We start from the raw sequence: 12,609 nt of genomic DNA on the forward strand, positions 1-12,609 counted from the left end.
AAAGATGTGTGCAAAAGACCTGTGGCTGTAATATGCTGGCTTAATATGCAGGATGACCTGATGTGCAAAAAATGATTTTTACTGTTCAAAAATAGGTCAGCTGTTCAATGGCAGTGGGGAAGAAGGAGTTGTTGAGTCTGGATGTTCTGGATTTCACACTTCTAAACCTTCGTCTCGAGGGCAGAAGTGTGAACAGTCCGTGTTGGGGGTGTGTGGGGTCTTTGAGGATGGAGGCATCTCTTCTCTGGACTCTGTGATTGTAGATGCTCTGCAGAGAGGGCAGCGGGGTCCTGGTGATCTTCTCCGTGGTTGTTATCACTCTCTGCAGGCGTTTGCGGTCCATAGCAGTAGTGCTGCCGTACCATGCAGTGATGCAGCTGGTCAGTGTGCTCTCCACAGTGCAGCTGTAGAACCTGCTGAGGATCTTGGCCGACATACCAAATTCCCTCAGCCTCCTCAGGAAATACAGCCGCTGCTGAGCCTTCTTGACCAGCTGTGTGGTGTTCAGTGTCCAGGTGAGGTCCTCAGAGATGTAGACGCCCAGGTACCTAAAGCTGCTCACCCTCTCCACTTCAAGTCCCCAGATAGACAGTGGTTGGTGAGGCCTCCTCTTCTTTCTCATGTCCACTATCATCTCCTTTGTCTTGTCAGTGTAGAGGGTGAGGTTGTTGTCCTCACACCATGACACCAGACCGGCCACCTCTTTCCTGTAAGCTGCTTTGTCCCCTCCAGTGATGTGGCCAATCACTGCAGTGTCGTGCGTGAACTTCAAAATGTTGTTATCTTTGTTGGAGGTGACACAGTCATGGGTGTACAGGGTGTAGAGCAGGGGTGTCAAACTCAAATATACAGTGGGCCAAAATTCAAAACTGGATCAAAGTCGCGGGCTAACATTAATATTCATTGAAAAAAAAAATCTTCCTCCAAATATAACAAGGAATCTTTTCTTATGGACTCAAACAAGTTTTGCTGAAAAACTGAATATGGAACAAGCTTAATACTAAACAATATATATAACTTATATAAACGTATATATAACTTAATATTGCACACATGCAAAATCAAAATTCCAATTAAATAACACATCAGTGGAATTCATTTCTTAAATAAAAAATGCATTTGCAGCCTTCTGAATTAAATTTTTATCATTTTATCATTTATCAAATTTTCATCATATTCTCCCACCTGTCCAGAAAGCTCCTGTTTTCTGCCTTTCTTTTTGCCATTTTGGGATAGGTAGCATGGCAGTATTTGCATGGTTGCTATGACTATGGTCAACAGAGGAGAGGGTGCTAATGGGTCCTGTCATGACTGACGTGGCAAAACACCAACAGAGCATTCTGGGAATTGTAGTATTAGCAGTACATGCACTGTATAATACTGGCAGGCCAGCTCTAATATTAATTTTGTATGGCTTCGTGGGCCAAATGTAGTTAGGCTGTGGGCCAAATTTGGCCCGCGGGCCAGAGTTTGACACCTATGGTGTAGAGGATGGGACTGAGGACGCAACCCTGTGGAACTCTAGTGTTTGTAATAATATTGGCTGAAGTCCTGTTTTTTAAGGTTAACCTAATAATGTCTTTTGTCTTGCTTTGTTTTTTTTAGTTTGTAATGTAGATTATTTAAAAATACCTTTATGTCATGTTTTTTGAATATTTGGTATTAAAATGTTGCATTCTGATTACAAAAGTGTGAAAAATGGTGAATCTCCTTGTATGACCTTCCTTTGTCACAATTTGTGGGTTGCACACAGTGTTGGATAATATGAAGCAGATCCTTGCAGAGATGTAAAGCATGAAGTGGCCCTCAGACCAAATCACTGGTATGTGCATATCTCATCAATCATACTTCAACTCCCTATAAAGCTCACACAGATTCAGTTTTCATTGACAGTGTCAGAAAGGTAAAGGTTTATATTTCATGATTACATAAAATATTAAACATCTCAAAAACCTACAAGCTTGTTTATTGTTCAATCAGTTATTTTCACACTGACATAAGACCTCACCTGAGGGGGTTTAGGTCCTTCTGGCTGCATGCTTGCTTTGCTGCTGCTGCCACTGGGACTGTTCTGTTAAAAAAAGAAAAGCACAGATAAATTAATTTGGCTGATAAATACAGAGTATAAATGGGGAAGCAATAACATTGCAGTATTATTAGTTTTTACTTACCATTTGCTTGGAAAGAAAGTCCCTAATATCCCCCATGTTCTTTGATTGTTTGGGAGGCATTTTCTCCTGCAATCATGAACATAAAAGCAGAGTATGTCCAGTGTTTGTTCTTAAGACAAAAAAAAACTGTGGTGTTTCGAACAGTTTTGTTGTCCAGAAGACTCACATTGAAACTACACACACCTCTGTTTTCTACTGTAGTCGTCAGGGAGGGATGAAAGAGTTCAGATGTTGATATCCTGATAAAAATAAATAATTAATATCTAAAAATATCCAGAAAAGGAAAATGCTGAAAATGCCTGTTGGCACACATTATGAGCAAATAGTTGGAAAATGTCAAAATACAACTAACCATGGATGTCTTGTGGGTTTCTCCAAGTTTCTCTAAAGTGAGGCTTAGTTGCTTTTGGAAAATACACTACACAAGTAGCAACAAATTGCCCACCAAAAGTCACATGTGTGTGCTGCTTACTCTTACTCTCGAGCCTCTGAACTAATCAGCATAGAGCCCTGCCCAGCAGCTAAGGTTGCTTAGAAGGACTTACACCAGAAGAAGTACATTTTTTTCTTTTCCTAAAAACGTCTAACAGGAACATTTCCTGCTCTAGGAAACCAAAACATGGCCCATCATACTCATTTTTAGATTGATGTGTTGGATTTGATTTGATTTTGTAACAAACTAGATATGGCAGTATGTCTGTAAGGGGGTAATTTAGCCAAAAAACATAAAAAGCAAAAGGAATGCTCAACAGGTATAAATTGTTATGAATTATTATGGTACATTAAATATCTTAGATTCTGAAATTACAACCAGAACAAAGCAGGGCCATGTTAAGATAAGACGGGTCTAATAACTGTATGAAACACATTTCCTTTGTGCGTGTGCCTGATGCATGTAAAAGAAAGGCTGCAGGAAGCACTTTGTTCTTTAATGTCTCAATGGTTTGGTTCAGCAAAGAACAGTGTCTCTTTACTAAAGCTGCATTTGTGCCGGCAGATGCTCATCTCATCTCCTATAAAGTTGTCTACTGAGTGGCACAGTCTCAAAAGCCGCACAACCGCCAAAGAATTAATACTCCCTGTGCTGTGGCTATGGTTTTCACTATGATTGATGACACACCAGCCAGCAAACTATGGGCTATTCCTCTGTCTAATAATACAATCAGCAGGCAAATATCTATGTCAAAGAGGAGCACCTTAATGATAAGGTGCGTGACAGCCGCTTTTCTCTGCAGATGGATGAAGTTTCAAATTTAATTGTTACAACTTTCTTATGAAACCTTGTGGCATACCTCAGTGACATGTTTCTGAAACTCAATGAACTGGATTTCCGCTTCAGTTTGTTAATGCACAGTTAAAGTGGCTTTGTTTAAAGCGTATTGCACAGCGCTATGTACTGCCCCCTTGTGGTCATCCTACAAACAATGCAGCATGAAGAAGCTGCATGTTGCATATAATGATGCAATAAGGATCCTTTATAGGCAGGGGGCAGTGCCAGTTCGATGTTTGCAGCTGTGGGTGTTTGGACACCTTTAAGACATTTCATGTTCACATTTAGAGGTGTGTGCAGCTGCTTTTTCTCTGCAGATGGACGAAGTTTCAATGGCTCCAGTAACAGTATCATTTTAGCACTCACAGATCCAACAGTGAGTGGTTCCCGTTACTCATCCAGTCTGAGGAAGCACTGGTTGAAGTTTTTGTGCATTTATTGATTTCTTTTAAGTAATTGTCTATTTTATGTATAATATGGTTTTAGATTTTTACAATGGATCTGAGCGAGTTTAGACCCCTGGAGCGCGGACCCTCCCCCACCTGTATATTGAGCCTTCCGGTGTTGTTTAATAAAGAACTGTTTAACTGTGTCAGACTGCACCTGAGTCTGTCCCGCCTGCAATTACACAGGTATTTCTTAAATCCAGCTTCACACACACTATTTAATCTAGGTCAGTTTTTGAGCAGGTTTCACTGGTGTAAATTAGCCTATATCCTCTGAGATACAAACACGGGTGAGAAAGTTACAACTCACCTTTCCTCCAGATGTCTGTGAAGGTTCTCAGTCATCCAGGTCATCGTAGTCAAAGGAGCTTGCAAAGAAAAGCGTCTGGACTTCTTTAAGTTGCTTGAAGACGTTTCACCTCTCATCATGAACTGAAGAAGCTTCTCGGATGAGAGGTGAAACATCTTCAAGCAACTTAAAGAAGTCCAGACGCTTTTCTTTGCAAGCTCCTTTCCTCCAGATGTTTCCAGATGTTTCTCCGGTCAGGCTGAGAGAGCCGCTGACTTTCACAAACACGCGCTGAAAGCAGTTGGGAAGTGGATCAAAGATCCACAAGATTTTGTGACAGCAGCTCGTAAAGTTGATGATCGGGTGAATAAGGGCGAAAGTTGGGCGAGCGCTCAGTCCTCTGACCGCTTCGGTGCGAGAGTGAGTCAGAGCAGTCAATACTGGCGCCTATTCACCGGGAACAAATCAGCAAATAGCCCTGCCCATATCTGTTTAATTCAACCCAATTGAATCACAGAAACAGGTCTGCTCAGCATGAAACGTATGGCGGGAGTGTGAGTGTGACATACATTTTTGTGGCTTGTTAACATGTTTCTATTTAATAATAAAACTGTTTCATTTAAAACTATAGTTTAAAAAACTGTCCTGGCTAAATTGCACCACAAAAACTCCCACTTTAGAGCAGTGACTGTCATATCTAACGGATTGCGGTGTGTGTGTGATTATGTTTCAAGTCGGGGACACACACATACATACAAAACCTACATGTGTGTGTGTCTGTGGTCAAATGTTTGCATAAATGCATCATGGACATGAATATCGTGGTATTTGTGATTGTACAACATACATCTTTAATGAGTTTAAAATTTGTATTTAATCTAACATTGGCCTGGTGGTGGTGCTGTTCATTTTTTCTGTTATGTATATATCTTTGTATGTATGCATCTTTTCTGTAATGTAAGTGCAAGGTGTCAGCTGGCTATTGGTGGGAGACTGGAGGCAGAAAATTTAAATTGCTGACAAGACCTGCCTTGCTCTGCCTAGTTCCTGATTCTAACTTAACTGCTGTATCCATTAAAAGTCTAAAACTAGACATTTATGCCCATGATGAATAGTATAAGATCAAAAGCATTAAGTGATATCCACCTTGCTAACAAAATGTGTGACAGAAAACCGAGTGACCCACCAACTAAAGAAATGTGAAGAAAAAGTGAAGAAAAAATATTGTGAAATCTAACATTCATTTGGATCATCGAAGAACAATTCTCAGCTGGAGTACATCATCAGAGTTAGGAGGAGATGAATAATGCTACCATGACAATATGTATTGAGAAACCAAAAATCCCTTCTGAAAGACACTTTGGCTTCTTCAGATGTCAAGTAGAGGAAGCTAAACTCCAGGTTAAATTTATCTAAGCTCAAAATCCTGTTTTACAGTACAGACTTCCAAGGGCACAAATTTAAATAAACAAAGCCTAATGTGTTCAGTCACAAAGAGAGTAATCATTAAGAGACTGGAAAAAGATCAGTCTGATGATGAAGTTTCCAAAATGCTCCTGTCATTTTCGTAATTTTCTCTATAAGCGGTTTTCGAAAAAGGTCTTGTATACAGAAATCTTAAAAAAAAAAAAAAAAGTAATTGAAACTCTCAAAACAGACTTCTCGAGCAGCAAATCTTTCTACTCTAGTCTAAAAAGTACATTTACTGATTCACTTCTGAACTGATTTTATTGCAATTTTAACTTCACTATATGTTAAAGTTAACAATCAAACAAAACAAAAAAAACAACAACAACAAGAATGACTTTTTCCCACCACAAAACATTGAAAACTTCAAATATCTGAAAAAGTAAAAATTAATTGACGAAATTATTGGCAGGTCACATTTTATGATGGAGTCAAACTACTACATGCTGTGTTGCTTCACTTCTCATTTATTAACAACCAAAATCTTCACAAAAACATAAATTTTCCTCATTAATTCAAACTAAAGCAAACGTAACAAATAATGAATACTGTCCAACATCAGAACAGAATATTTATCCAAGTAGATTTTAATAAAGCATAAAGTCAAACTTTACTTGAATACATACCAGTCAGGTTACAAGCATTAAGAATTAAGAATTAAAGACTCATAAAAAAACTATTTACTATTTAAATTTTTTGTGATGACAAAGTTACATTTATTGAGCCTGTTTTAAGGTTATTATAAAACAGGCGTGTTGTTATTTCAGATAACTGAAATAACAACACGAAATGCACTTTTGAAAAAAATAAAACAACTGTACATACATTAAAGTAAAAATTAAACAATTTGTCCTCAGTTTAAGTCTTGGCCAAAATGGCTACATTTGTAAACCTGGTTATCAACACTTGAGAAGTCTATGTGACTACTCAACCCCCGAGTAATATTGATGACAACAATAATAATAATAATAATAATAATAATAACAACAACAACAACAACAACTGACACTACAAACCAAACTGAAATAAGTAAACAGCATACTAAAAGCTAAACAGAATTCAAAATAAAAGTTCAACTACAGTCTATATAAAACAGAAGGCAAATTTTCAGGCAGGCAAAATAATTACTGTGATCATTTTGTCTCTATACAGCCATATGTGCTCTGACTCTTGCTGGAGATTCTTATGCCTAACTGATGTCCATTGCCTCCTCAGAATGTGCTGTATTACCCTCAGCTTCTTGCTCCTCGGACCTATGTTTTCCCTCTTGCTGGAGGATTTTTAGATCTGGCTACCTAACTAAGCTCCATTGACTCCTCAGAATCTTCTGGCTCAGCCTCGAGTATTTCAGTCACACTCCATTTTATCTGAGCATTCTTCCAACAGTGCCTCGGGTATTTCTTGCTTCGACCCCACAAAAGATGCAATAATGTTTTCTAGGTGTGGATTTCCCTTTGCCTCCTTCTCAACTCTTGCCAACAGATTCTCATTCCCGTCTTTCTTCAGAATACCCACAAAGTTTTCAAATATAGTGAGCAGAGGAAAGGAAAACTCAATCACACTCTGTTTAGCTTTTGGAAGCCCGTAGAAAAATCCCCCACTGTGCAAACCAAACACTCGTCCATGACCATCAAAAACTGGGGAGCCAGAAGAGCCGTGATACATGAAAGAGTTGTAGGTCACATAGATATTTTCACAAGGGTCATTTTTGATCGCCTGATTGATTGCACAAAGAATGAAGTAATATTTCTTGTAGTCCTCTAAATTTTTGTTAACAGCCTCCTCTCGTTTGTCTTTCTCAATGACACATGTAGGATCCATTTTTTTCACTCCTCCTCCTGGGTGTCCAACAACACAGGCCTCACCATCTAAAGGTACAGGTCCAAATCTCTTGAGGAGCCCTGGTGGAACCTGGCTCTCTGTTTCTAGTGGCGCTTCAGTTTTTTCTAGCTTAAGTATGACGTAATCTAAATCAGTGTTGCCAACAAACACCTTGGCATTAATCTTGTTAATTTCTTTAAACTCTTGTGTTTCGAAGTTAAAGTCAACTGTAATATTTGCAATTTCCTGCCAATCAGGTAATTTTGAGTCAATATAGTATTTGAATAAGTGGGCATTCGTCAAGACAAAGTTGTCAAATAGCACAAAGCCTGTGCCCTGCTTTATGAAAGAACCAGTTATAAAACAAACTGACTCGCTCAGTTCAAGCAGCTCCCTGACTTTGTGAATTTCACTAAAAGACTGTTGGATCTTTCCAAAGTTCTCCTTCCTCAGTTTCAGTGCTTCCTGGAAAGAATTTTCAGGGAATCTACTTTCCATCCATTGTTTCAGATGTAGAAACTGCTTACGCAGTAGCTTATAAACCTCCTTAGGGTCAATGCTGCAGCCTGTTTCTTTCGCTGCTGTTGTTATACTGATTCCCTTCTTCTGTGCTACACCTAAGACTGATCTTGTTTCTCTTGTGCGCTCTGCATTATTTGATGCATGTGGAGGATTCTGCAGTTTCTGTTGCCCAGGGATGGCTACTTGATTTACATCTGTTGTTGTTTCTGCATTGGCTTTCTGTAGACGACATATCAGGAATTTCTTCTCGTCCAGTCTATCAATTTTGTCTGTGCACTCAGTCTTACGTCTGTCAGTGATGTTGATCAATTCAAAGGAGCCGAGGTCATCAGTGAAGCGGCCATCTCTTTTCAGAGCCTCTTCCACAGTTATCCCCTTCTCTCCGTAAACACAAAGATACTTGAACTGATTTAGTATTGTGAATTTGAGATGCTTGTTTGGTTTTAGGTTTTTCCCTCCCTTTGTATCAATGTAAAAGACAGAATAGGAATCTTTTGGACGTATATCTCTAACATCTTTAGTCTCCCCTACCTGTTTATTATTTATACTTGATATGCTTAGGATTTCACCATCACTGATACAAGAACAAGGAAAATGTGTTGGAACAATTGATTCGTCGTCTCCTGTACCCCTCCGAATGATAACATATTCATCTGCACACTTAACCATCTTCTTATATATTGCTTTAGATTTTATGGCCTCCAGCACTGTGCAAGGTCGCTCACAGTCAATGTTGTATTTCTCTGAACTGAATTCCACTGTAAATTCATGTTTATGTGGGTCCTGCAAGAAAATCAAAAAACAAAAACAGTTTGTTTGTTTTTTCCTGAGAATGGGCTAATTTTGCAGATGTGATCGGGGCTGGCTATATGATGGGGCAAGAGGGGGCAATCCCCCCTTAAACAAACGTCCTGCCCCCTTAAGTAAAACATTTAGAAGTTGAGAAAGAAAATAATAGATTACCCACAAACTAAATATGGACAATATTACTACTACAGAAGCTAAAAAATCTGCTGGAAAAGGCACAAATGAGTTTGTGTGCAGGCTCACACAGCACTTGTCAGAGAACTCCCCTCCCCCTAGCTAAACATCCATGCAACACATCTTGCCATCGCCTTCAAGTTGGAAGTTTATCAAGAACTCATGTGAAAGTGTTGTGGTTAAGTTAAATCCAATTTATTTACCTACGTCTATGATGAAATGCAGCTGTAAAGAACGTACTTTCTCCCGTTTAGCTACGGCAGGCAATGAGGTGCGTTTAATATCTCTCTGTTAAGTAGATTTTCCATGAAAACGCAATAATTAGGTATTTATGTTGTGTTTTTTATTACTATACCAACACCTTTTTAGTTTTGTAAGTATTGGCTATATTAAGAGGTCTTATTTTATTTTATTCTTACTTCATTTTGCAAATTTATTTGAATTAGGCCCTCCATTTAAGAGATTTTATGTTGTTGGTTGTAAAGATCTAGATTAATATTTTATTTTATTTTTCAGTTTTATTTTTCAAGACTTTGTAAATTCTCTTTTATTTAATATTACTGGGCCTACCCTTTTTAGTTTTGTTAATATTGGCAAGAGTGAAAAGTGTTTTTGTTAGTTTTGAATATACTCGATATAGGCTATCCAATTAAGGTAAATGGTCTGTTTTTAATTGTTAGAATCTGATGAGCAGTATTTCATTTCATTTTTTGTTTTTTTGCTTTCTTTTTTGCCCCTGAGGGATTGCCACCTTAACGTGGTCAGGGGGTTTGCGTGCCTTAGTGACCATAGAAGCTAGACCAGAAGAAGCTTAGCCTTCAGGTGGGACACCCAAGTTGGTCAAGTCTAATTACATGAAAAAAACAGTTATCCAGAGTAGGGCTGCCACAGTTAGTTGAATAGCCATGATTACATCAACTATCAAAATTGTCAACAACTAATTTAATAGTTGGCGTGTCGTTTGAAGCTTTGTAAAATCCTGAAAGATGAAGAATAACTAGAAGGATTTAAGAGTGTAATAACAGACTAAAAAAAAAAAAAAGATGGTAGCAATGCATGTACAAGGATGCCAGCTGCTGTTAAACACCGAAGAAGAAGAAGAAGAAGAAGTAGCAGTCTACATGTGAGTGAAGTTGCCCCCCCCCCCCCCCTTCTTTTTTTTTCTTTTCCAGCAAAAGTGGTATCAAACGTTTGTGCTCCAAAAATTTTTGCTTGTGCTGCTATCATTTTAAAGATATTAATAAAAATTTGTAGAGGTCATCAGAGGTCAACCAGCACCCCCCCCCCCCCCCTCCCCCCACACACACACACACACACACACACATTAATTGACTTCTTCAGTCTCAGCTGACTGCTGGTTTCCCCAAACTTATAAACAGTACATTTGCACAGCGAAGGAAACTAGCACCACTGAATGAACAATGTGCTGGGGGGTTAGTTCCATGATTGTTAGTATGCAAATTCTTATGACCATTCTTCAATGACAACTAAGCAAAGCCTACTGATCAAAGCCCATGAGTACCATTGACAGAGAGTTGGGGAATTGACTACAGTTTCGTTTGATTTATTTAATGTGTGTGGGGGGGTGGTTGACTTCTGATGATCTCTACAAATTTTTATTAATATCTTTAAAATGATAGCAGCACAAACGAAAATTTTTGCAGCACAAACCAGCACAAACGTTTGATACCACTTTTGTTGGATTTGAAGAAGGTGGGGGGGACAACTTCACTCACATGCAGACTACGGTATCGTGGCCATGTCCAAATTTAGGGTCCACATCTTAGGCCGCATTTTAGGCCGATTACATCACAGTGACACAACGAAGACTGTCCAAATTCGTAGACTCCGACAAATGCAGCCGACAAATGCGTCCTTCATTTCCCAAGATTTGAAGGAAGGGTCGGGTGTACCCTTCACGGCCCAACTATCCCAGAATTCATAGCGTGGCCCAGCCAATTTGCCATTGTTGGTAATTAGTTTTAATATTACTCATATTACTCTTTCTGGGTCACAAGAATGTAGCTGTGTAAACTTCAAATATCTGCTTGATTTATCAAGAGATCACATATTTGCAAAAATGCTTCGACGTTTTCAGAGACGTCTGTTACCCACCCACTCAATAGCTAGGCGGGGGTTCAAGGCTCACTAGAGCCGGCAAGCTAACTCTTTTTTTTTTATTTTTTATGATATATAAGTCACTTAGATAACCTAAAAATGTTATTGTTTGGCTTTTTTCAGTGTTTTATTTGTTCCTGGGTAAATCAGTTTGGCTGAGATTAAAGTTATAGTTTTCACACAGCTGAATAGACATCACACGGACAACTGATTAAACAGAAGTGTGAGATGGTCGAGAATTTACTCCATTGTCCTGTTATATATTAGATAACAAGGAGCAGACAGCTGTGTTGATTAAACTCCGCTGAGACAATCTTCAAATTTTATTAAAAGTTTAAGTTAAACTATCATCTTGTCTTTATTTTTAGTTAGCACATACCTTAAACACTTAAAGCTGTAAGCTAATGATAGTTATTTAAGAGCAGATGCTGCTGGTGCAATAAGCTGTACGTTTTACGTCCAATGGATGATGATCTGATTAGTCGACTAATCGCAAAAATAATCTGTGACTAGTCGACTATCAAAATAATCATTTGTGACACCCCTAATCCAGACCACCCCAACCAACCCCCACACCTTTCTTGCTTCCACTGCCACCAGGTGCCACCTTTACATTTCTGTCTGCCCCCTCATATATGACTGTCTAGAACCGGCCCAGGATGTGATTGTTCTTTACATGAAATTGTCCAGGAGCTCACCTGAGAGACTGTAGCTTCCTCTAGCTCCGGTTTCACTCTCCCCCTGCTACCACCAGAACTGTCCTGTTGAAGAAAAATGCACAAACAAATTAACTGGGTCAATGCAAGTGAAAAATATCAAGGTAATGAATGACAAAGCATTAATGGATTATTACACAAGGTATGTAATTTGTTTGTTCTTATCAAAGAACATAAGGTGTCAAAAGTGTTTAATTTTATAAAGAAATGTAATGGCTTCCACTGTAAACTGCTTCAAGGTCCAATGGTAAATGACTGAACTTGTCCCATCTTAAAAATTGAACAAAATTGAACAAACAAAAGATTCAGATTTATTCTGAAAAGAAATAATCACGTTACAAGGACAGATATGGACAGTTTCAATACCATGCACAATGCAGAATACATGAATGAGAAATTACGCGTCATGGTGGAAATTCCTCCTTAAAAAAAAATACTCACACTTAATATGCTTGTTCTTAACAAACCCTTTAGTCCTTTTAGGAACATATATGGATTTTGTTTTACAGGTTGATGCCAAGTTATCACCTCCATACTTTTTATAAGAGTGTGGATTTATCCCACTTTTGTTGTTTGTAATCTCATCGCTAAATCCAGCATGTGCATACGATGGAAAACAATTTATTCTTATAAATGCAGGCCTAAGAATTGTCTATTGATAGCATAAAAGGTTTTATGAACCCCTTACTACCCACTGGGTCCCTGGTGACGTGTGTAGCCACGCCAGGTGCCCTTCATTCTAAAGATCAATCGGTTTTTAAATTCTGCTAACTGACTTTGTCTTCCAGACATTTTTTTTAAAGACTAG

At 38.6% G+C, this 12,609-nt stretch overlaps 2 protein-coding genes across 3 annotated transcripts; both read right to left on the minus strand.

Annotated features, from left to right (window-relative positions):
* Positions 1-85: 85 nt before the first annotated feature.
* On the minus strand, positions 86-1,226 carry LOC148103633 (uncharacterized). Its single transcript, XM_087838167.1, has 2 exons — positions 1,186-1,226; positions 86-839 (listed from the first exon to the last, which is right to left on the minus strand). The coding sequence occupies exons 1-2, from the start codon at positions 1,224-1,226 to the stop codon at positions 86-88; spliced, it is 795 nt and encodes a 264-aa protein (XP_087694293.1).
* A 5,712-nt stretch (positions 1,227-6,938) lies between these two features.
* On the minus strand, positions 6,939-8,763 carry LOC148103634 (serine protease FAM111A-like). 2 transcript variants are annotated; one of them, XM_087839166.1, is made up of 3 exons: positions 8,179-8,751; positions 7,060-8,148; positions 6,939-6,974 (listed from the first exon to the last, which is right to left on the minus strand). In XM_087839166.1, the coding sequence occupies exons 1-3, from the start codon at positions 8,653-8,655 to the stop codon at positions 6,939-6,941; spliced, it is 1,602 nt and encodes a 533-aa protein (XP_087695292.1). In that variant the 5' UTR covers positions 8,656-8,751. The 2 variants fall into 2 exon arrangements, with proteins under 2 accessions (XP_087695292.1, XP_087695291.1); XM_087839165.1 differs by having other exon boundaries at positions 6,939-6,992; positions 7,033-8,763.
* Between the last annotated feature and the right edge of the window lie 3,846 nt (positions 8,764-12,609).

The sequence above is a fragment of the Neolamprologus brichardi genome, chromosome 3, assembly GCF_056152115.1.
Source record: "Neolamprologus brichardi isolate AB-2024 chromosome 3, ASM5615211v1, whole genome shotgun sequence".
NCBI classification, from domain to species: Eukaryota; Metazoa; Chordata; class Actinopteri; order Cichliformes; family Cichlidae; genus Neolamprologus; species Neolamprologus brichardi.